General features: G+C 31.2%; 1 protein-coding gene across 10 annotated transcripts in view; it reads left to right on the top strand.

Annotated features, from left to right (window-relative positions):
* Nucleotides 1–26,631, top strand: part of LOC134691349 (dual specificity tyrosine-phosphorylation-regulated kinase 4-like) — a 109,385-nt gene that overhangs the window by 34,027 nt on the left and 48,727 nt on the right. The window contains exon 1 of one of the 10 annotated variants that reach the window (XM_063551823.1): nt 8,628–8,720. The exons of 5 other annotated variants lie outside the window; for them this stretch is intronic. In XM_063551823.1, the coding sequence (XP_063407893.1) occupies nt 8,643–8,720 (78 nt within the window). In that variant the 5' untranslated portion in view covers nt 8,628–8,642. Of the gene's footprint in view, nt 1–8,627; nt 8,721–18,766; nt 19,081–20,283; nt 20,375–23,440; nt 23,666–26,083; nt 26,334–26,631 lie in introns of those variants that run through there. 4 more of the 10 variants (XM_063551826.1, XM_063551827.1, XM_063551818.1 and 1 more) reach the window with 4 other exon arrangements.

The raw sequence follows: 26,631 nt of genomic DNA, 5'->3' as shown, positions 1-26,631 counted from the left end.
CCCAATTAAATTCAAATATTATATATACAGTTTAACTATGCCTACATATATTGTTTAAAGATGTCAATCTTAAATACAAAGCTTGAATAAACAATTATACAAATAAAGCAAGCAAGCCAACCAAAGTTTTGCTTTACATGCATTAGGAAATTAGCTGTAAGGATGTTCACTACTCTGTTAAAGAATAACAAGCTTTTTAAAAGACTATTATGAATTGATAGTATATAAATAAAGAAACTTAAAAAGTAGCAAAAAAATGGAGGGTCCATGTGCTCGTTTTTTCGAGATATAAGCCATTGAAAATTTGGTGGGAAATTATTTTCTCTAGGTTTTTCATATATTTAACATTGACACCTTATTTGTTTAAAACACTTTGAAAAAGTAACAAGAATTTTATAAAATTTTGAAATATGGCTTTTTAAACTTTATGTTATAAAATTATAAAAAGAAAAGTAGGGGTTTAAGTGGGCAATTTTTTTTAATGACAATACATGGATAAAACCAGAGGATTCCAAAAAATTTGGCAAAAAGTAAAAAAATGGAGGGGCAAACATCCTTAATGAAATACAGGTCTGGTGTCCTCCATGCTTTGCTTACTTAAGGATCTGATGTTAAATTTGGTTCTATATAGTCTTTCTGTTTTAAAGACTTGATTTTATCTGTTGTTTTGTTTTACATTTGTCATTTCATTTCATGGCCCTTATTGTAAGCTGACTATATGAGAATGATGAGCAAAAAATAAAGAAGGCTAAGAGAAAGAAAATAGCATAAAAATTAAAGAATACACCAATGAATTCTTGACCCTTACACAGGTTGTTATTGGTGTCAAAATGTTTGTTGCTAAAGTTAAACAGGCATATATGTCCCTGTGTTAACAGTTAATTTTTTGTTCTTAGTAATATAAGGTTACTTATATACTTTTTATATATACTGCTCTTTGGCCAGGTTAATGTCTCTAAATGACACATTCTCAATTTTATTATTAGAACTTATAAATATGAGTCATATCTGTAGCAAAGGTACTTATTACACTTTTAACTGCATTTAAAGCTTACATCATGTTGATGGCTAAGTCAATAAGTCATTTTGGTATGAATATATACTTATGTCAAGGGGACTATTTTTATACAAAGTGTGTACATATTGGATTAAAGACAACATCAAATCAAACAATAAACTTATTTAGAATGACATGAACTTTTAGCTTTTTCTAAATGGGAATTGCTTTGTAATCTCCACGCATTTTGAACTTTGGTGTATTATAAGTTGTCTCACTGACAATCTTACCACATCTCTTTATTTTTATACTCCCCTGTCCACATGTGGCACTGTAACTTGAGAATCGCCTATCCAAATTTCATGTATACATATAAGTTTTGAAATAATTCAATGAGTCGCAGTAGCCCTTCATTCTGAACATGCATGAAATATTTGCCACTGTATGTTATGAACAACCAACAATCAGTCAATTACAGTAACCCATGGGCCAATAAATCAAATAACCAAAAGAGAAAAGTTGAAACAGAAAGTATTGTTATTTATTTTGTTGTGGATAGAAATTTTCATGATTTTGTGGTGCAGCTTGTGGCTAAGATTTCTCAAACAAATGTGAATTTAAAAAAATAGTAATTTAAGGTGATACAGGGAGATAACTCTGTAAAGTCAGCTAAATGTTTTAAATACGCTGTGTTGTAAAAGGAATTATAATAATTAAGCTTCTCAATGATCAAAATTGATGTTTGTCAAACTGCTATATAAATAGTGTAATTTTTCTGACGAAACTTGGTTCAAATTTTTTTTTTTTTTTTATTTGTGATAAAGGGTCAAAGTAAATATTTTGACAAAATTTTATGAAAATTAAATGAGCCAAATTAATTTGAGTGAATTTTAAGTGTTGGGTACCACCTTAATAGCATTTTAAGTTGCTCATTTGTTTTTATACGACCGCAAATTTTGAAAAAAATTTCGTCGTATATTGCTATCACGTTGGCGTCGTCGGCGTCGTCGGCGTCGTCGTTGGCGGCGGCGGCGGTGTCCGAATACTTTAAGTTTTCGCACTCTAACTTTAGTAAAAGTGAATAGAAATCTATGAAATTTTAACACAAGGTATATGACCATAAAAGGAAGGTTGGTATTGATTTTGGGAGTTTTGGTCCCAACATTTGAGGAATTAGGGGCCAAAAAGGGCCCAAATAAGCATTTTCTTGGTTTTCGCACTATAACTTTAGTTTAAGTTAATAGAAATCTATGAAATTTTGACACAAGGTTTATGACCACAAAAGAAAGGTTGGGATTGATTTTGGGAGTTTTGGTTTCAACAGTTTAGGAATTAGGGGCCAAAAAAGGGCCCAAATAAGCATTATTCTTGGTTTTCGCACAATAAGTTTGGTTTAAGTAAATAGAAATCAATGAAATTTAAACACAAGGTTTATGGCCATAAAAGGAAGGTTGGTATTGATTTTGGGAGTTTTGGTCCCAACAGTTAAGGAGAAAGGGGCCCAAAGGGTCCAAAATTAAACTTTGTTTGATTTCATCAAAATTGAATAATTGGGGTTCTTTGATATACCGAATCTAACTGTGTATGTAGATTCTTAACTTTTGGTCATGTTTTCAAATTGGTCTACATTAAGGTCCAAAGGGTCCAAAATTAAACTTAGTTTAATTTTGACAAAAAATGAATCGGTTGGGTTCTTTGATATGTTGAATCTAAAAATGTACTTAGATTCTTGATTATTGGCCCAGTTTTCAAGTTGGTCCAAATCTGGGTCCAAAATTATACTTTATTTGATTTCATCAAAAATTGAATAAATGGGGTTCGTTGATATGCCAAATCTAACTGTGTATGTAGATTCTTCATTTTTGGTCCCGTTTTCAAATTGGCCTACATTAAGGTCCAAAGGGTCCATAATTAAACTAAGTTTGATTTTAACAAAAATTAAATTCTTGGGCTTCTTTGATATGCTGAATCTAAACATGTACTTAGATTTTTGATTATGGGCCGAGTTTTCAAGTTGGTCCAAATCAGGATCTAAAATTATTATATTAAGTATTGTGCAATAGCAAGTCTTTTCAATTGCACAGTATTGTGCAATGGCAAGAAATATCTAATTTCACAATATTGTGAAATAGCAAATTTTTTTTTTTATCTTTCTTTGTCCAGAATAGTAAGCAAGAAATATCTTATTGCAAGAATTTTTTTTAATTGGAGTTATCTTTCTTTGTTCAGAATCAACTTAAATCTTTGTTATATACAATATACAATGTATATTCACTTTTTACTACCAACTGATAAATTTAAATGATCTTTACCATTCAGTGATAACAAGCAGTTTTTTTACATCTTAATATTTTATGATGTATTTAAATGAGTAGTTATTGTTGCAAACTCCATTAGAATATTTTAATTGAGATTAGTTTTGGAATAAGGGAAAGGGGGATGTGATTAAAAAATTGGGTTCAATTTTTCTCATTTGAAATTTCATAAATAAAAAGAAAAATTCTTCAAACATTTTTTTGAGAGGATTAATATTCAACAGCATAGTGAATTGCTCTAAGAGAAAACAAAATTTTTAAGTTCATTAGAACACATTCATTCTGTGTCAGAAACCTATGCTGTGTGAACTATTTAATCACAATCCAAATTTAGAGCTGAATCCAGCTTGAATGTTGTGTCCATACTTGCCCCAACCGTTCAGGGTTCAACCTCTGCGTGTTCAGTGATAACAAGCAGTTTTTTTACATCTTAATATTTTATGATGTATTTAAATGAGCTAGTTATTGTTGCAAACTCCATTAGAATATTTTAATTGAGATTAGTTTTGGAATAAGGGAAAGGGGGATGTGATTAAAAAATTGGGTTCAATTTTTCTCATTTGAAATTTCATAAATAAAAAGGAAATTTTCTTCCAACATTTTTTTGAGAGGATTAATATTCAACAGCATAGTGAATTGCTCTAAGAGAAAACAAAAATTTTAAGTTCATTAGAACACATTCATTCTGTGTCAGAAACCTATGCTGTGTGAACTATATAATCACAATCCAAATTTAGAGCTGAATCCAGCTTGAATGTTGTGTCCATACTTGCCCCAACCGTTCAGGGTTCAACCTCTGCGGTCGTATAAAGCTACGCCCTGCGGAGCATCTGGTTATATTTGCAAAAGTTGTCTCTCTTTTGAAACATATTGGTTTTAGTAATAATTACAATTTTTGTTTCACAGTTTTCAATTAGTGATTTTTTAGAATACTTAATTACGTTAGTAATGATAAATTAGATAGTTAACTGTTAGATTTCACAGATTTCTCAGGGCATGTAATGGGTTATTGTCTACCCTGGAATAAGAGATGCTGTCGATCAACATGCAATTATTTTGTAATCCTCATTCAATATAACATACATAATTTGATGACTGTATATGTAAGTAATATTTAAGGTTAATGATATGACTGGAGCCACATGTGGAGCAGGATATGCTTACCCTTCTGGGGCACCTGAGATCACCCCTAGTTTTTTGGTGGGGTTCGTGTTGTTTATTCTTTAGTTTTCTACATTGTGTAGTGTGTGCCATTGTTTGTTTGTCTTTTTCATTTTTAGCCATGGCGTTGTCAGTTTGTTTCAGATTTATGAGTTTGACTGTCCCTTTGGTATCTTTCGTCCCTCTTTTATACAGTACGACTGTAAAAACCTTGAAACTTGTATGTTCTCTCTGAATATGCATTAAATACTTGCAACCGGACAATACGCAATTAACAGTATAAAGTTAATTTATACAATACAAATTATATTTTGCAATTACGGTAACTATTAACAACTGGCGTTGATCACATAATAATCGTTTTAATGGTTTTTGGTGGGATTCGTGTTGCTTATTCTTTAGTTTTCTATGTTGTGTCTTCAGGAGTGAGTGAGTGTACTACTATTTGTCTGTCTTTTTATTTTTAGCCATGGCGTTGTCAGTTTATGTTCTATCTATGAGTTTGACTATCCCTCTGGTATCTTTCGTCCCTCTTTTGAAACACATTCCCTTAGTTTTGGCTACTCATATTCTGTGAATAAATTACATTGCTAGTCTTCTATTCCTGTGAACCAAAACCCTTGGCAGGAAAACTGGTAATCTAAATCAATTGGATTCAAAGGCACCATACATGTACTATGTAGTTGTCAATTACTTAGACCACGGTCCGCCACAAAGGCCATGTTATCAAAAAGAAAGGTCTTTTCATTAAGCTTTAAATTCAGACATGCAAAAATTTGTTAAATACTGAATTTTATTTCTAATTTTAATATATATTTTTTTTAGATATAGTAGGATTAATTAAAAATCTAAAAACAGAATTTGAGTAAGGAATAAAAAAGTATGAAAAAAAAATGGGATACTTGTCAAAATTCTTGATTATTCAACACTTTGACTGTCTATAAATATTCCGCTAATTGATTTTGCTGTAATACGATCGTCTCCAATTGTGTTTTGTTTCTTCTGGTTGATTAAATTGGAAATAATACTAAACAAAATATTGAAGACTATTATGCTAAAGGGTAAAGGACAAACGCAGTGAAATTTGTTTATTAATTTTCATAATATGTTTATTCCTATTTGGATTTTGTACACAAGATATTAATTTTCACTTGATGGAGTACACTGTATGAGAAATCAGGATGTGAAATTTATTATTTGGAATTAATTATGACTTTATTAATAATGCAAATATTAGTTTTAAATTTGTGATAAATTATAGTGTTTATTCAGCGAAACTAACATCAGTTGGTCATATACATTATTATTGAATGTAGTTAAATGACTTAAGAAAAAACAACGGGGAACTTAATGTTGACATTTCTTTTGAAAATAAACAATAAATATTTCAAATGGATGAAAATTTAACAAAATTAAATACCGTTAGAGAGTAGAGGTAAATTAGCACCATGAAAATTTGACTGTTATTTAACGAATTCAATGATTTTTAGCGTGCTAAATAAGAAATATGGTGTTTGGATAGTTTTATATTAAATCACACATTGCTACTATAGAGTTTGGTAGCTTCGGTTCTAGTGAGGATTTATTGAGATATACATATGATAACATTTATAAGACCTCTTTATAGCTGGAAAAATTCAAGTGATTGAGAAGAATTGTTTATTGGCGAGGCAAATATTGAATAAAGTCTCTTAAATCTATTGTCATGATACTGTAAAGAAAAGGACTGTTCACCTTTAAATGTGCTAGTATTGGAATTAAAAAGAATTGGTGCTGAATTGAGGAATAAAATGATTTATTTGTATTTATTCTTTTGACTCAGATGCTGGATATTTACATCCTTTTGAATATTACTGCTTTGTCAAGTTAAAGTTTATTTTTTGTTTTGCAAAAATCGGGACAGGAAGAGCCTTCATCTGTTTAAAGAAATACTGATAACTATAACCTCCAAATTGGCATGTAGAGGGACTTGGTCCCTTCAGTGAATCTAACTAATGGAAAGAAATTCTGGTTATTTTATGGTTTGATAAATGTAAGCTGAATATCTGTAGGTTGATTATTTATTGAGAAATTAACAACAATTTAACAATTGTTGTTTGATTGGTAAACAATAACGGTTAATTTTAAAAGTGCGTGGATTTGACTTTCAAATACGGAAAGGTCAATCTTGAGTTTGATTGATTGCTATCAATGAAGTGTGCACAGTATCATTTTGTCGTTTATATTCTGACTCTTGAGATAACTGTTTTGAGAACTAAAAGACAATAGCACTATAGGTATTTACCAGTCATTGGATTTTACAAGGAGGGAACTTTAAAACTGCAACTTAGAAGACAATTGGAATTCATAGATCGTGTTAAACAATCTATCAGCAAGCCTCTCGGGGAAAATAAGTTCTGTCTGATGTTTCAAGCAGGAAACTAATAAGAGTGCATATTACTCATCAGTTAAATTGGAATAAAATTAAGTTTGCGCAGTTATAACTCAGTCAAACAGAGCTTTAATTAAGCCTCTAAGAAAAGCACTGGTCTGGCTGATTATTTTTGAAGCAGGGAACTTTGTTTTGACCAAACTAAGATTTGAATGGTCAGATGGTCAGAAAGATTCAAGGACTCAAAACTTGTCAAAAGTAACGTTGCGGACTTGACAAGCAATTATTAAGCTAGATTTTTTTTGAGATATTTGGGGTTGGAAAGGGGATGCGGACTATTCACAAATGAGGATAATACAGACCTATAACAGCACTTTAAAAAGAGATTTTCACTACCCGTACCTATTTCTCTATTGCGTGTTTGGTAGCAGTGCATTTTTGTCTTGTTACATCATATAAAGTCTAATTATTCTAAATATTGCTGTTCAATGTGAGCCAAGGCTACGTCTATTAGACCATACTTTGACCTATAGATAACGATTTACTTTTACAAATTGTGACTTGGATGGAGAGATGTCTTATTGGCACTCATACCACATCTTCTTAGTTATATAAATGTTCAAGAACAAGAGAACCAGAAATGCAAATTGCGATTAGGTGCTAATCTTAGTGTTGTTAAAATAGCTGTAACCTTTTCATATAACCTGAAGTCCTAGATTATTAATTTCTTTACTAGGAGTGCTGTATTTCCTTCTCTCACATCAAAATAAATTGATTAAGTTTCTGAGAAAAAAAATATTGTTTGACTCTTGTTGAACTTTTGACTTGTATAGACTAAAGGCTTGCAATCTAGATTGGAAACTTGACCTGTGAAATAAGAAACAAGGAACTTAAGGATGAACATGAAGTGTTGTCAAATTTTCGTTAAATTGCATTTATTATTTATTAAGAACTTGAATCTTTGTTGACACTTATTTAAATATAGGAATTGTTTAAACTTGTCTGTTAAAATCAATTTTATAATAAATAATAGATATATAAGATTCCATAAAATTTGAATATATATATATTTGTACTTAAGAAACTAAATTGAATTGTTTAACCTCTAGTCTAGAATCCACAAGAATTCACAGCATGACCACTGTCACATATAGATTTTAATTTTACAGTTTGCATTTATAAACAACTTGAATTATTAGAGAAACAAAAATGAGTGCAATCAATGGCAGCCAACACGCTCATCCTCGTTGTTTGAACTCTGTAAATTAGGACCGCAGTTGAATTACAGACAGAACGCAAAACTTTGACAAAATGTTAAGAAGCGTGGCACAGATTTTGATCCCAAATGTTTTGCGACAATTTGATGATAATAATTGAAATGGAAAACACATTGATGCAATTAAACATTTGGATGAGAGAATTGAAATGTGCTGACATGAATCCATTTTGGATAAGCCATGACACTTTTTTATATGAAGATGTACTTTATTATTCATGCTATTGTAAATTAAATTAACTTGGATTTCCATTCGAAAATACTTTCAGACATAATATAGTGAAAAAAAAACTATTTGTCAAAAGACTTTGCGATGTGGAGTTTGTTAAAAATACGGAAATTCAAGGGCAGCAATCAATGATTATAATCTTGGAGTGAAAACTTTTCATGTATGAAAATGCATACTTTTATTTTGATGATAAGAAAAAAGTTACTACAAGTGTTAATTAAGAATTGATCATCTCTAGTCATCAATAATGGGAGTTAATGTTCAGTATTAGATTTTTGACTGTTCCCTCTACTATGGGAAATGCTGCAGGAAACCAGACTGAATCATCAACCCAGGTTCTTCAAGTCCAGCATGTACATGTATGGTTGAATGTAAGTTAAAAATTTGTACTAAATTATTATTTGCAGACTTTAAAAATATTTGTACTCTAGAAGTACCTGAGATTTAAGTGTATATTAGGGGGGGGGCAGGACCTTTTTAGAGACGTCAGGATCGAGTGTATTTAAGCTCTGGATGTCTGGATTGACCCTTTCGGGATCTGGGATTTCTTATTTAGCATTTAAAGATGTCAGCATATTTTTTTTTTAAATTCAGGACTTTGGGATTTCCTGTTTTTAAGCCCTGGATTTTGTGATCAGGACCCCTCTGACCCAAGGTCATGTGTTCAATTCATACATTGTAATGCTAATCTTTTATTGTCTGAAAGATGAATCATTTGATATCATCTGTTGACAACCCTTGCTGTATGGAAGTTCCCCAAGTTAATACAATTATAAGCTCTGCCTGTCTTATTTGAATTGTCTTGGAAATGGAGTTATTGCCCTTTAATGATAATTTAAAATAAAAAAATGCAGTTTTTTGAATTTTACTTTTACCAACTTTTCAGATAAAATATTATCGATCAGCAGAATGAAATATTCAAATATTTCAGAAATGTTTCACCATAACAAATTTTTGATAGTTATTCCCTGATTTTTAGCTCACCTGGCCCAAAGGGCCAAGTGAGCTTTTCCCATCACTTGGCGTCCGGCGTCGTCGTCCGTCGTCCGTCGTCGTCGTCCGTCGTCGTTAACTTTTACAAAAATCTTCTCCTCTGAAACTACTGGGCCAAATGAAACCAAACTTGGCCACAATCATCATTGGGGTATCTAGTTTAAAAAATGTGTGGCGTGACCCGCCAAACCAAACAAGATGGCCGCCATGGCTAAAAATAGAACATAGGGGTAAAATGCAGTTTTTGGCTTATAACTCAAAAACCAAAGCATTTAGAGCAAATCTGACATGGGATAAAAATGTTTATCAGGTCAAGATCTATCTGCCCTGAAATTTTCAGATGAATCGGTCAATCGGTTGTTGGGTTGCTGCCCCTGAATTGGTAATTTTGAGGAAATTTGGCTGTTTTTGGTTATTATCTTGAATATTATTATAGATAGAGATAAACTGGAAACAGCAATAATGTTCAGCAAAGTAAGATCTACAAATAAGTCAACATGACCGAAATGGTCAGTTGACACGTTTAGGAGTTATTGCCCTTTATAGTCAATTTTTAACCATTTTTAGTAAATTAAAGTTATCTTTTACAAAAATCTTCTCCTCTGAAACTACTGGGCCAAATTAAACCAAACTTGGCCACAATCATCTTTGGGGTATCTTGTTTAAAAAATGTGTGGCGTGACCTGGTCAACCAACCAAGATGGCTGCCATGTCTAAAAATAGAACATAGGGGTAAAATGCTGTTTTTGGCTTATAACTCAAAAACCAAAGCATTTTGAGGAAATCTGACATGGGATAAAAATGTTTATCAGGTCAAGATCTATCTGCTCTGAAATTTTCAGATGAATCAGTCAACCTGTTGTTGGGTTGCTGCCCCTGAATTGGTAATTTTGAGGAAATTTTGCTGTTTTTGGTTATTATCTTGAATATTATTATAGATAGAGATAAACTGTAAACATCAATAATGTTCAGCAAAGTTAGATTTACAAATAAGTCAACATGACCGAAATGGTCAGTTGACACCTTTAGGAGTTATTCCCCTTTATAGTCAATTTTTAACCATTTTTTCATAAATCTAAGTAATATTTTACAAAATCTCCACTGAAACTACTAGGCCACAATCATCTTTGGGGTATCTAGTTTGAAAAATGTGTCTGATGACCTGGCCATTTAACCCAAGATGGCCGACACGGCTAAAAATAGAACATAGGGGTAAAATGCAGTTTTTGGCTTATAACTATGAAACCAAAGCATTTAGAGCAAATCTGACAAGAAGTTAAATTGTTAATCAAGTCAATATCTATCTGCCCTGAATTTTACAGATGAATTGGACAACTGGTTGTTGGGTTGCTGCCCTCCAATTGGTAATTTTTAAAGAAATTTTGCCGTTTTTATTTATCTTGAATACTATTATAGATAGCGATAAACTGTAAACAGCAAAAATGTTCAGCAAAGTAAGATCTACAAATAAGTCGAAATGACCTAAATGGTCAATTGACCCCTTAAGGAGTTGTTGCCCTTTATAGTCATTTTTTATCAATTTTCATTAATTTGGTAAATTTATGTAAATTTTTACCAAATATAGTTCTCTGTTACTAATGGGCAAAGTTCATTATAAATATAATTGTAAGAAGCAGAATCGTTCAGTAAAGTAAGAACTTCAAACACATCACCATCACCAAAATACAATTTTGTCATGAATCCATTTGTGTCCGTTGTTTAATATGCACATAGACCAAGGTGAGCGACACAGGCTCTTTAGAGCCTCTAGTTTTAGCTCACCTGGCCCGAAGGGCCAAGTGAGCTTTTCTCATCACTTGGCGTCCGGCGTCCGGCGTCCGGCATCGTCCGTCGTCGTCCGTCGGCGTCCGTCGTCGTCGTCGTCCGTCGTCGTTAACTTTTACAAAAATCTTCTCCTCTGAAACTACTGGGCCAAATCAAACCAAACTTGGCCACAATCATCATTGGGGTATCTAGTTTAAAAAATGTGTGGTGTGACCTGGTCAACCAACCAAGATGGCCGCCACGGCTAAAAATAGAACATAGGGGTAAAATGCAGTTTTTGGCTTATAACTCAAAAATCAAAGCATTTAGAGCAAATCTGACATGGGGTAAAAATGTTTATCAGGTCAAGATCTATCTGCCCTGAAATTTTCAGATGAATCGGTCAATCGGTTGTTGGGTTGCTGCCCCTGAATTGGTAATTTTGAAGAAATTTTGCTGTTTTTGGTTATTATCTTGAATATTATTATAGTTAGAGATAAACTGTAAACAGCAATAATGTTCAGCAAAGTAAGATCTACAAATAAGTCAACATGACCAAAATGGTCAGTTGACCCGTTTAGGAGTTATTGCCCTTTATAGTCAATTTTTAACCATTTTTCGTTAATTAAAGTAATCTTTTACAAAAATCTTCTCCACTGAAACTACTTTGCCAAATTAATCCAAACTTGGCCACAATCATCTTTGGGGTATCTAGTTTAAAAAATGTGTGGCGTGACCTGGTCAACCAACCAAGATGGCCGCCACGGCTAAAAATAGAACAAAGGGGTAAAATGCAGTTTTTGGCTTATAACTCAAAAACCAAAGCATTTTGAGGAAATCTGACATGGGATAAAAATGTTTATCAGGTCAAGATCTATCTGCCCTAAAATTTTCAGATGAATCGGTCAATCGGTTGTTGGGTTGCTGCCCCTGAATTGGTAATTTTGAGGAAATTTTGCTGTTTTTGGTTATTATCTTGAATATTATTATAGATAGAGATAAACTGTAAACAGCAATAATGTTCAGCAAAGTAAGATCTACAAATAAGTCAACATGACCAAAATGGTCAGTTGACCCGTTTAGGAGTTGTTGCCCTTTATAGTCAATTTTTAACCATTTTTCGTTAATTAAAGTAATCTTTTACAAAAATCTTCTCCTCTGAAACTACTTGGCCAAATTAATCCAAACTTGGCCACAATCATCTTTGGGGTATTTAGTTTAAAAAATGTGTGGCGTGACCTGGTCAACCAACCAAGATGGCCGCCACGGCTAAAAATAGAACATAGGGGGTAAAATGCAGTTTTTGGCTTATAACTCAAAAACCAAAGCATTTAGAGCAAATCTGACATGGGGTAAAAATGTTTATCAGGTCAAGATCTATCTGCCCTGAAATTTTCAGATGAATCGGTCATCGGTTGTTGGGTTGCTGCCCTGAATTGGTAATTTTGAAGAAATTTTGCTGTTTTTGGTTATTATCTTGAATATTATTATAGTTAGAGATAAACTGTAAACAGCAATAATGTTCAGCAAAGTAAGATCTACAAATAAGTCAACATTACCAAAATGGTCAGTTGACCCGTTTAGGAGTTATTGCCCTTTATAGTCAATTTTTAACCATTTTTCGTTAATTAAAGTAATCTTTTACAAAAATCTTCTCCTCTGAAACTACTTGGCCAAATTAATCCAAACTTGGCCACAATCATCTTTGGGGTATCTAGTTTAAAAAATGTGTGGCGTGACCTGGTCAACCAACCAAGATGGCCGCCACGGCTAAAAATAGAACAAAGGGGTAAAATGCATTTTTTGGCTTATAACTCAAAAACCAAAGCATTTTGAGGAAATCTGACATGGGATAAAAATGTTTATCAGGTCAAGATCTATCTGCCCTAAAATTTTCAGATGAATCGGTCAATCGGTTGTTGGGTTGCTGCCCCTGAATTGGTAATTTTGAGGAAATTTTGCTGTTTTTGGTTATTATCTTGAATATTATTATAGATAGAGATAAACTGTAAACAGCAATAATGTTCAGCAAAGTAAGATCTACAAATAAGTCAACATGACCAAAATGGTCAGTTGACCCGTTTAGGAGTTATTGCCCTTTATAGTCAATTTTTAACCATTTTTCGTAAATTAAAGTAATCTTTTACAAAAATCTTCTCCTCTGAAACTACTTGGCCAAATTAATCCAAACTTGGCCACAATCATCTTTGGGGTATCTAGTTTAAAAAATGTGTGGCGTGACCTGGTCAACCAACCAAGATGGCCGCCACCGCTAAAAATAGAACATAGGGGTAAAATGCAGTTTTTGGCTTATAACTCAAAAACCAAAGCATTTTGAGGAAATCTGACATGGGATAAAAATGTTTATCAGGTCAAGAACTATCTGCCCTGAAATTTTCAGATGAATCGGTCAATCGGTTGTTGGGTTGCTGCCCCTGAATTGGTAATTTTGAGGAAATTTTGCTGTTTTTGGTTATTATCTTGAATATTATTATAGATAGAGATAAATTGTAAACAGCAATAATGTTCAGCAAAGTAAGATCTACAAATAAGTCAACATGACCAAAATGGTCAGTTGACCCCTTTAGGAGTTATTGCCCTTTATAGTCAATCTTTAACCATTTTTCATAAATCTAAGTAATCTTTTACAAAATCTCCACTGAAACTACTAGGCCACAATCATCTTTGGGGTATCTAGTTTGAAAAATGTGTCCGATGACCTGGCCATTCAACCAAGATGGCCACCACGGCTAAATATAGAACATAGGGGTAAAATGCAGTTTTTTGCTTATAACTATGAAACCAAAGCATCTAGAGCAAATCTGACAAAAAAGTTAAATTGTTAATCAAGTCAATATCTATCTGCCCTGAATTTTTCAGATGAATTGGACAACTGGTTGTTGGGTTGCTGCCCTCCAATTGGTAATTTTTAAAGAAATTTTGCCGTTTTTGGTTATCTTGAATACTATTATAGATAGCGATAAACTGTAAACAGCAATAATGTTCAGCAAAGTAAGATCTACAAATAAGTCAACATGACCTAAATGGTCAATTGACCCCTTAAGGAGTTATTGCCCTTTATAGTCAATTTTTAACAATTTTCATTAATTTGGTAAATTTATGTAAATTTTTACCAAATATAGTTCTCTGTTACTAATGGGCAAAGTTCATGATAGATGTAATTGTAAGAAGCAAAATCGTTCAGTAAAGTAAGAACTTCAAACACATCACCATCACCAAAATACAATTTTGTCATGAATCCATTTGTGTCCTTTGTTTAATATGCACATAGACCAAGGTGAGCGACACAGGCTCTTTAGAGCCTCTAGTTTTGTCTCCCCTCCCTTGACAGATTCAATAAGCAAAAATTAAGACATTATGAGGGTTGCTGTTTCTGGCATGAATATGTATCAGTTTGTGAGTAGGTCAGTTTATGAGGAACTTAAGTGGTAACGGTCAAGATATTTGGTATGCAGTTGCATTACCATTAACTCATTTTATTTCCATGAAGATTTATAGGTCCTGAACTTTCATTCATATTCTCATTGACTTTGAATAATTATCATAACTTTCATGTTAAAGCAATTTATACTATTTGACTTTAGACAGTAACATTAAAAGTTTGATATAAATTATCAAAAAAGCAGTATACTATATTTACTACACTTTAAAAAAAACCTATTGAGAAAACGTAGATGGGGAATTTTTTAAATAGTCATTCAAAAGAAATTCACTCTAAATTAAAAGTATTCTCAGGCCCTAATAATAATCCCAATCTATTCCACAATGACCTGATCTCTCGTTATAACTTCTTTTCAAGTAAATTAAACTCTCGATATGTGTGATAAGTAAATACAATCTTTATAATGCATATTCTATAGCATGTGCATTAAGTCAATATTGTTATTGAACAAATGTTACTGTTTCTCAATATGAAAAATTTCAGTTTTATGGAAGTAGATTTCTTTGTGTTTTGACAACTATAATTTAAGGGGTGTAAATGGGCCTGGGAACAACTGGGAGATCATCTCATTCAGATATTTATTAAACATAGTTTAAATTTGCTGTCAAATTTGAATTGCTGTCTAATAGCTATATAGAGGCAGGGGCAGATCCAGCCATTTTTAAAAGTGGGGGTTCCACCACCCGTTTAAATTTACTGTCAAATTTGTATTGCTGTCTAAAAGAGGTAGGGGCAGATCCAGCCATTTTTAAAAGTAGGGGTTCCACCACCAAGGAACTTCAACTGAGAGGTTCAGCATACAGCCTTGATTGCGATCATAGATAGACCATACAAGCAATATGTCAAAATAATTCTACCAGTGCTAGCTAAGTTCATTTTACACCAGGAACCTTGGTGGACAAGTGGTCTAAATAGACCAACTACTGTACCACTATAAAAAATAAGATGTGGTTTGATTGCCAATGAGACAACTGTCCACAAGACACCAAAATTGAAAAAGAAATTTACAACTATAGGTCTCCCTACGGCCTTCATTAATGAGCAAAGCCCATACTGCAGAGTCAGCTATAAAAGGCCCCGAAATGACAATGTAAAACAATTCAGACGAGAAAACTAATCCTATATAGCCTATCAAAACTGCGATTCTGAAATTCAATATTGCATATGGCAGGTGCACTCGACTCCAATCTTAATTGGCCTTTTCAGAATCTAGAGCATCATGGGTAATTTCATTGTTCGTACCCCAAAGTGAAAACAATGCTACGTCATTGGTTGAATTTCCATTGTTTATAACGTTTTAAACCAATCAAAACACTTTGGTGAACGCTTTCGAAAATATACCCAGGATGCATTAGATTCTGAAACGGCCAATTGACTAGGATTGTCAGTTCTCCTACCTAAGGTTGGTAGTTGTCTCCTGATCCTTAAGTCACTTTGACTTCCTCCACCTATTCAAGTTTGAACATTGTTGAAGTAGGAAAGTTAACCTTTAGATGGCTTTTGGTTGCTGTCTCTTTGTTATATGCCTAACATATTCTTTTATTTGTACAATCTGTAGCAATTAGAGGGATAATATGCATGATATTTATGCAGACTTTCTTATTTAAAATTCAATATTTTGACAATGTGTGAATGAACACTCAGATGACTAAAATTGTCAATGGAATGGACCAAAGTGCAGACAACCGAAGTCCACCAATGCGGCTAGAAACTCCTGAGGGGTGCTTCAGCTGACCCCTTAACAAAAATGTATACTAGTTCAGTGATAATAGTCTCGACCATTTTATATGCTTACTTTAATCTAGGTGTATGTGTATTGTAGTTATGTTATGTTGTATCTATTAAATAGAAAGTATGGGTCTGATGGATGTGGGAGGTTTGATATATTACGAGGACTAGACTATGAAGTTTAAATTGTTATTTTGATGTATCAAGGCCTCAAATACAAAAGAATTAAAATATGTTGGATTTAAGTGGTAGTATTTAGTATTAGTTGCATGTGTTATATTTTTCATACACAAAAAAACACAATTTTTCCATATTTTATTGCTGAAAGGACATCAGTAAAAGGAATTAAAAGGAATAAAAATGTCCCAATCCTTCCTGTCTATGTATTAATTTTGATGAATAGGATTTTCTGTTATTTTGTGGGTTTCAGATTGTCAAACTATGTGTGAGGATCATATATATATTGATGAATGATTCACATTTTTCATTTTGTGCCTTTTATATATTACCAAATTGCTTTGCAGTATGGGTTTTGCTCATCATTGAAGGTCATAAGGTGATCTAATTATTTGTTAACTTTTTTGTCATTAATTGTTTGTTCTTGGAACTTAGGAGTGTTGTCTCATTGGCATTCATACTTCATCTTCTTACATATATTTTTTTGTGAATATGTTTTTGCAAAATACAATAAAAAAATTGGATGATATTTTATCTGTCCAGATTTCTGATATTTGACTTCTTGAAAAATAATCTCTGTTTTTTTTTGTTTTTTTGCTAGATCTTAAGCTGTCATATGCGTAATTACTTTAGATTTACTAATATTAAATTTATTGATTGAATTCATTGAATTGATTTATAATTTTGTAAGAATGATTGAATTCATTTGTAATTTTGTAAGAATGATTATAATTAATCAAGTTTGTCAGATGTTTTTATCAATACTTACAATTTATTACACATTTGTTGTTTTTGACAGGTTATTGATAATCTTTAAGGGATTAATGAGATTAACATCTAATTAGTCTACAAAAGAAAAATGAAAATAATGTATTATTAATGTCAAAAAACATCACCTCCAGTAGATTGAAAGTTATTTTAATTCTGAAAAAAAACAAGCGATTTTATCAGTTTAAAAAATAAAAGTTAATTTAGTAAATTTATGACTGATGAAGGTTAATTTATTAACTGCACCTTTCTTTTTTAAAGAATTGTTTATTTTAATTTCTGGTTTTCCGCCCACGGTAACAGTCAAGACTGGTACTGTTTTCATTTCAAGTGTTTTATGATTGATGAATCGTCTCAAACAAAAAGAATTACCCACAGAGAATGATTGGCAAGTTTTTATTCTACTGGTAATAATGTAATAGTGTTTTACCATTTTGGAGGAGAAAAAAACAAAGTTTGAACAATCAATGTTTATTTTTTCTGATCGATCACTATAAGTTTGGAAGAGGATAACTTACCTAAACATAACTTTAATTAATGCTTCTGAGATCAAAGGAACTACTGTACAAAGAAAGACTTGAATCTGTCAGTTTTCAATTGTTCAGAAGAGTTCGCCTTAAGATTGAAAAAATATAAATGGTTATTCTTCAGATGTTTTATACTGCATATTGGGTAGAAAAAAAGTTATTCAAAGTGCTGTATTGACAACAACAGTCTGTCATCTTTATGAAGTGGTTATTTTTTTCCCTAAATTTGGGAGTCAGTGTTTTCACAGTCAGTGTAAAATGCATTTAAAAATTGGTATTATTAAATTTTTAAATTTCCAAAGCTAAAAACACTACAGTTGGACATTTTTAAAAAACTTACCTTAAAAAATTGATTAAAATGCTAATTAAAGCTTGTATATTTCATTTAGGTGTGCACAATATATCTGATATTGGGGAAATGGTGTTTAATAATAGCTGTGTTTTTTATATTAATGAATTGTGACAGAGTTCAAGAACAGCTGTGTTTTTCATGACTTTTCATTAGTATAGAGTTCAAGAATAGCAATGTTTTTCACAACTTTGGGAATAATCTAGCTCATGATATGTCATTATTATAACTGATACAATAGAATGTGTGCCTAACTATGAAGTGTTTAATGTATTGAAACAGGAAAAATGGCAGAAATTATAAGCAATTTGAAAGTTTAATGTGTTTAAAATTTGACAATTTAATTTTGAAATAATATAATTTGACAATAAAATTTTATTTTTAACAAGCTTTGGAACATAAATTTTGCATTAAAGTGCATTACTGTGACATAAATATTAGTTGTAAATTTAATAAATTTTACACAAGTTGGTTTTGTTTGCTTTATGAAAAGAAAAATGAAATTATTAAACATAATTTCAAACAGAGTGCATTTTTAAAGTACACTTGAATTTCAAATCACGCTTTAATAAAACACTTCAAAATATTATATTTGATGAATTACGTTTTCAATAATTGGAGTGCATCTGTAGAATAAGTTATGACATATATTGTCATGCTTTTGGATAATTGGATGGATTTTAGTGAGATTAGGTATGAAGAAGGTTTAATAAAGTGTCAGTGATAAATAGACGGATTAGAAAAATACGCCAAACCTTTTATGGTTACTGTTATTTAGTGTGATAATAAATAGAGAAAAGGACGAGACATAATAATAATACATGACAAATCATCAGGAAATCGTTCATTTTTTGACGATATAATTTTTCTTGGCCGATTTTAATTTGAGGATTTTACGTAGAAAGATGGTGAAAACAGAACTTCCAGATTTAACTGTTAACTTTCGAAGTATAGATTTTGAGGTGAGTCAGGCAAGAAAAATCATTTTAATAATTGAATTGTTTGTTTTTTTCATTTTTAAAACTTATTAGTAGTTTTCTTTAACTTTTTACAACAGAAATACTTTTTGGTTAATTACTTTGCCCATCCATTATGAGGCTTCGTTGTACAAGTGCTGAGAGGGTCATGTTCAACGTATCATTTTTTATTTATTGTCAATCCCATAAATCCAGTTCTACCTTTCAATCTGGATCTAAAAATAAGATGTGAAACAAAATACTAAATCTGAAAACTGGACAATGGACAATGGACAGAAACTACAAAGACAACTGCTTCCCTTGTTTGCTTAATTATCAGTGGCAAATATTACATGCAATTTTTTTGGGACAACTGGGGCTTATATATACACTCATAAAACTTTTAAGTACTATTATCATACTCAGACAACCCCCTCCCCCTCCTTTCTCAATTTTTTTATCAGCAAAAAAATTAAATATTTCAAGTTTTTCATAATTAGTTTTATGGAATTTTGCCCCCACCCCACCCTGGATTTATCCTTATTTATTCACGTGCTGTTTGAAATGTGTACATAAATTTTCCACTTTACAGTTATGACGACAAGGTCAGAGTAATCGTAAATAGAGATTTGAAGAATTATTTATATCCTAATTAATTCCATTTAATTCTCATTATCTAACTTTCCACTTTAAAGAATAGAAATACTTGCATAGTTTTTTAAAAAGTACAAGTATGGGGTACCCAAGAGAGAATTGGACATTCTACTCTTATACAATTTTTCATGTAAAATATTTGAAATAAAATTATGAAGAAATGAAGATATTTTATAATTGCTAAGAAGTATGAACATAATTTATTATTTGTTGCAAAATATCCATGTAAAATATGAATTTAAATATTCAATCACAAGATGTAATAGGTCCAATGACAATTTTATCAGATATATGGCCCAATTCCCTTTTAAGAATTTCAAACACATTTTTTTTTAAGGTCCATTTGTCTAAGCCCCTTTACAAAAAGGTGTATAATTTTAAAATAAAATTAATATATTTCTCTTTACAGAGATTATTGATATTACAAGTTAAATTAAATAAATTTCAGCATGATAAATAAATAATTATCCTGTCATGGGCCCCTTTGAGAATAATATTAATCTGGCATAAAACATAATCCTCTAAATCTGTATTATTAGTTATTAAATATTTATATTTTCAAAAAAACTTGGAGAAAATTGTTAAAAAATTGTGATGACAATGACCTGATAATATAAATATGCACGAAACTATTTATAGAAAGAAGGTAAGACACTTTTTTGTTGTTGTCTGTTTGTGAAGTATGGCGGAATCACTATTTTTTTTCATGTGTCCAACCTCAATGGTTGTTAAGGGATTTTCCCATTGTGGTTGTTCAACTCTATGTTTTCTGGCAAACAAATTACTTACTAATTTTTTCATTATTTTTTATATTAGTTAAATTAAGGTAAAGATCGATAGAAAGCAATATTTTCTTACTTTTCACAGTTTTAGGTTTTCTTTAAATTTATTTCTAGAATTTTAGTTTACTCTCAACTCTAAATTTTTAAATCAGTGTCAGTCAAATCATTTATAAGACAAGGAGTACAAAATTGTAAATTGGATGGATCTTTTTAACTCATTGTTGAAGGCCTAAATTGTATGGACTTAACTCATTGTTGAAGGCCTAAATTGTATGGACCTAACTCATTGTTGAAGGCCAAACATGGACTTAACTCATTGTTGAAGGCCTAAATTGTATGGACTTAACTCATTGTTGAAGGCCAAACATGGACTTAACTCATTGTTGAAGGCCTAAATTGTATGGACTTAACTCATTGTTGAAGGCCAAACATGGACTTAACTCATTGTTGAAGGTCTAAATTGTATGAACTTAACTCATTGTTGAAGGCCAAACATGGACTTAACTCATTGTTGAAGGCCAAACATGGACTTGACTCATTGTTGAAGGCCAAACAGTGACCTAAAGTTGTGAAATTCTTTATCATTTTTCCCTTTAGGAGATTTGTCTCATTGGCAATCATTATACTACTTCTTTTTTATATCAACTGTCCAAATGTGAATTTTCCCCACTATCCTATTTTTAATCAAAGTTAGACAACTCTTACTGCTTCACACTATATTAACTTCAGAAAGAAAGGAAAAGAAATCTTGAAATTAAAAATAATTATTTCTGAGAATAAACTTTATAGATACTTTGATTTATTTTTATAATGTTTTTGCTTTTGCTTCAAGTTTTTCTAAAGCTCTTTAAAACTACATTTATACTTTATGATTCCCCATCGAAATATATGAAAGTTATTATTATTAATGACTTGAGTTGAGGATTTTGGAAAATATGGGACAATTGTCATCATGGTCATTGAATATTTTTTTCTAAATTAAATGAGACTTTACTTTATTCAGTAGTTCGGACTCTTTTTGTGGTAGACCTGTACGTTTGACTTGAATTTTAATTGACTAGGATTGTCAGCTGTCCTCTTGTAGGTTCATATGTTGTCTGCCAATTGAAATTGACCCCCACCATATATAGATATACAATTGTATTAAACACGTACCAAACCAATTAATCTGTCACAAATTTCAAAAAAATAAATTATTTTTTTTGGTAATTATATTTTAATCAAGTGTCTTAAACTTTTTGCATGAATCATTTAGCAATTAAGAAAAATTCAAACCCTGACCCAAAAAAAAACAAGTGACACATAACCATCATATTTTTGGGTTATGCACATCCTAAGTTAGAAATCTTTAAATGAATTTCGGTTAGAAGTATAGAAAATTAAAGAGTTGTCTCCCCTTAAATGTTAATTTCTAGTTCACAGAGTTATCTCCCTTTAATTATTAATTTCTAGTTCATTATACTCAAATTGCATATAAAAATACCAAAATAGGACAAGAAAAAAAGTACTATATCAAATGTACACAATAAAAATCAATTTTTGACTTTACAGTACTTTAAACAATTAGGCATTTATCTTTATTTTAAAGATAACAAAAGAAAAAATATCATAATTGTCAAATATTATGAAAACCTTTCATGATTTATTGCTTTATCTGACCCTATCTTAGAAGGAAGTTCTCAAAACTGTGTTACCTTTTTCATGACCTTTCATGATGTGTGACCTTTTCCATAGCCTTTCTTGCTGTGTGACCTTTACCATGACCTTTCTAGCACCTGTGTTTATGGTGTGATTTTGATTTGAAGATATAGACCTCATTGTAAAATAGATATATTGCTCTTTTAAGGGCATTGCAAATAATTTGAGAAGTTTCTTTCAACAGGAAAAATAAAATTAAAGTTGATTCACCATACGGTTACAATTATGTAGTATTTAGGGTAATAATGACTATACGTATATATATAATAAAGAGCATAAGATTTAAGATGAATTAATGGAAATGCAAAATGTAGAAGATGGCCGTTTTGAAAAAGTTCACATAGAAGAATGTTTAGAATTTTTCCTAAAGATCTGACACCAGTGTTTGCAACAAGGAAATCAGTTCTTTTGTCGTGATTAGAATAAAATTGTTAAGAATATAATATTTGATTGACCATTATTTAACAGTCTATCATAACATATTTTTCATAAAATCCGTTTAAATGGATTCTACGAGTAATTTAAGGTTATCAGATTTAATTCGGACTATAATGCATTCTGTTGACTTTAATGATTATTACGGGTGCTTGAATCTAATCTGATGAAATAATAGAGATTTACAAAATCGGTGATCAATTTAGTATTCAAGATCAACATGGCAGCCGCCAAACTGATACAACAGCATTGTTAAATTCTATAGTATCTATCTCTATCATCATACGATATGTATATATATATTTTTCATAAAACTATGCCCAATGTTTTGAATATATCTCTTCCATTGTATAATTATATAGCGTGAAAAAAATCAAATTGAAAAGCCATAATGATCATCATTGTTATGGCCCAATTATATGTTAGATAGACTAACAATCCTTCTGGTTAAATATTTATATTTTAGTTGTTGAGCTTACAACTCCTTTGAATCGACAGTATTGCATAAATTAGTCTTTGTTTTCATTGCAATATGATATCTCGGTAAATGGTTTAAATGCTGATTTTGGATGTATCATTTCCGAATAGTTAAAACGTACTATGGATAATTATTTAAAGTCGTTTAAAAGTCACTTAAATTTTCGATGAAATAATAATTGTAGTGGCTGGTTTGTTCTAATGGACTTCTATTATTTAGTGCTCCATGGATATGTTTCTGTTACGGAAAGAAGAAATAAAAATGACTTTTGGAATATGATATATTGTTAACCATAAAAGGAAGGAATATATAATTAATTGAATTCAGAATCACAATGGCAGGTCCCGGTTTTTCGGTTCCATTTGATTCTCCTCTTATGAGGTTGCCGATGGTGAATAAAAATCGGAAAAAAATTGCTCTCTCTTCGGAAGCAGTGATTAAGGATAAGATCATAACAGCCCCACCTAAAGACAAAATAACAATAGAGAAAGTTCATGCTGGAGAAAAAATTGTACCGGCAGAGAAAGTTTTTATGCCACCTGGTGTAAGTTTTAATTAGATCTATTTTTTAAAATAAAAAAAAATTGACGAGGAAATTGGTCTTGTTGTAAGAAGTTGATTTTAAAAAATAGTAGCAGTTGGAAATCATGCAAAATTCAAATATTGTGATAAAATTGAGAATGGAAATGGGAAATATGTCAAAGAGACAACAACCCAACCAAAGAGCAGACAACAGTTGAAGGCCATCATTGCTTCTTCAATGCATCGAGAAAATCTTTCACCCAAAGGTGGTCCTCATACGACCCCTAAATACTACATGCAAGGCTTCAAATGTTTATTTTTGTCAACCAGTTGCAAGATGGGTGTAGTCATGAAAGGAATGAGTTATAAATTATTTTCCGCTGACTGTCTTAAATTAACAGGACAGATAATTGACGTCCATTTTACAGTAGATTCTGTAGGATATTATTTGAGTTATCTCCTTTAAAATGAGTTTTATAATGCATTCTATAGAGTTAATTTATAATTAATCTGGTGAGGGTTCTAAAAGTTTGGACATTTTTTGCACACCTATTAAAGTCTTTTGGTGAAGAGATTTCCACACTTTATATATGTAGAATTCAAAAAAAAAAAAAGAAGAGAAAAGTTTTAATAAATATATTTGTTCTCTGCCTCTATCAAAATTGGTATAATGACCTAAGCTTATTACTGCCTTATTTTACCATAAAGTGTCCTTTATTGGTCAATAAACCTTCAAAGTATCTTATATCTAATAATCTTAATTGGAAAAACAAACAAACAAGCAAAGCATTTTTTTACCATGAATTGTTACTTTATAAACGAAGATAGAAAAATGTTAAAAACTTTAACTGAAATCATGTAAATGATTAGTACAATGTAACACATTTGGATATTTTCTATTCTATATAAATTTGTAAAATATTTGGAAATACAATGTATATAAGTAAATGAATTAAGTCTTACTAATACACTCATAGTTAAAAGATTTAATCAGAGAAAGCTATCAATAAAATTTAAGTAAGCTTAAAACTTACTTTATAAAATTGTCAAATGAACCATGCACTTGTACAAGTAAGCTGTATGAATAATTGAAATTAAAACATTTCTGAGACCTTTTTTTGTGGTATCGATTTATAAATATCTATGGGAGGTCAATTGTATAACACAAAAAATATTTTGTTCTATTTATTTCTTTGAAGTTGTGAAATTATGTCAGAATTTTATTCTTCAGCTCAATTGTTGGGTTAATTGATACTTAATATGGATTTTTTCTTAATCAATGGTTTTGGTATTTTGAATTGACTTAATTTAAGATATTTAAAATATTTTATTATAAGATGCTGATAAATTAAATGAAAATTATCAATTGTCCAGCTTTGAAAACTTGGCACAATCAAGAAGAATTGATTGATTTTTGATTGTTGGTTGCTTAATGTCCAGTGACAAATATTTCATGCATATTCAGGAAGAGAAAAAATCAAGAAGAAAGTTTATGCTCTAAATTTGACAGCTTAATTTTTTTTTGGGGGCTTGCTGATGCCATGAATTGTGGGGGCTGTCTTTTGACCAGCTCAAATTTGAAATTGCTCACTTCAGACCATCTGCCTGACATAAAAAGTATGAAACATTTCAATCCAGAAAACTATCAACCTGATTTACTGTGGATTCATTTATTTTCGTGTGTACCAATTTTCGTGGATTATAGAAATTTTACATGTTCGTGGATATTTAATTTCGTGGCTTTGCAAAAAATCCTATGGACAATTTGTTATTTGTTGAACATTTAGTTTCGTGGTTCACCTTTACCCACGAAATCCACGAAAATTGGTATCCAACGAATAATACTGAATCCACAGTATAACAAAAAAAAAATTCAAAAAGAATATTTGACAGACAAAGACCAATGAAAATTCATTCCTATTTCCTGCCCTTTGATATACTTGTATATAGACCTGTTGGGGACCTTCTGCTGTTGTTTTTTTCTATGGTCGGGTTGTTGTCTCTTTGACACATTCCCCATTTCCATTCTCAATTATATAGTAAAACATCTTAAATGAAATAAATAGACCATAAGTGTGAACCAAAATAATTTGTCTGAATAGTGTTAGTAATGTTATGTTTTTCTTAGTTTGTTTTTCCTATTATCCTGTTTTACGATAACAAATTTATTATACATGTTTAACTACTTTAATGGACCCATTAAATATCAACAAAATTTAAAAATCAAAATATTTTGACATGGAATTCAGAATTGGTGTTAAATTTATAAAACACTTTATTGTCCAAATACATAATGCGGCACATGGCAATTTATGTTACTTAATTGTTATGGAGGAAAATAAATAAAAGGGATTATGGGGTCTGTAAGGGATATAGATTGAAACCTTTCATTTTGCTCACCTGGCTAGCAGGACCATCATCATTTCTGTCATTTTGCTCACCTTGTTAGCAGGACCATCCTCATTTCTGTCATTTTGCTCACCTGGATCACTGGACCTTCAGCATTGGGAGCTGTTACTGCTCACTTGGTTAGCAGGACCTTCATCATTGAGCTGTTTTTAATTGCTTAAAGTGCGAAATGTATTATTGAATGTTTCGGACAGTTGCATGATTGGAAATAATAAAAGGGGGATATGAAAATGAGAAAGATTAAAAACTTTCTTCTTTTTTATGATGATCTGCTGCAGGGGGTAAGTCCCAAAATTAGTTTCAATTCTGTAACTTTAGTTTGCTCCAAATTTTATGAAACTTTTATGCAATGTTTTTTGCCAGAAAACACAAATATATATCAATTTGAATTTGGGTTTAGTCACTTTTACTGTTATTGAGTGACGTCCCTTTATAACATTATATGTAAATGGGTGCTTTATTGTTATACATTGCATTTTTTTTAAAATGATTTTCAGTTAAGCAGTGTTAAGAATGTTTGGACATGTTTAAGATATAGTTGCTTTTAAAAAGTAAAAAAATACACAAATACATAATAAA

The sequence above is a fragment of the Mytilus trossulus genome, chromosome 11, assembly GCF_036588685.1.
Source record: "Mytilus trossulus isolate FHL-02 chromosome 11, PNRI_Mtr1.1.1.hap1, whole genome shotgun sequence".
Classification (NCBI taxonomy): Eukaryota; Metazoa; Mollusca; class Bivalvia; order Mytilida; family Mytilidae; genus Mytilus; species Mytilus trossulus.
This window is presented reverse-complemented; position numbering and strand designations above follow the sequence as displayed.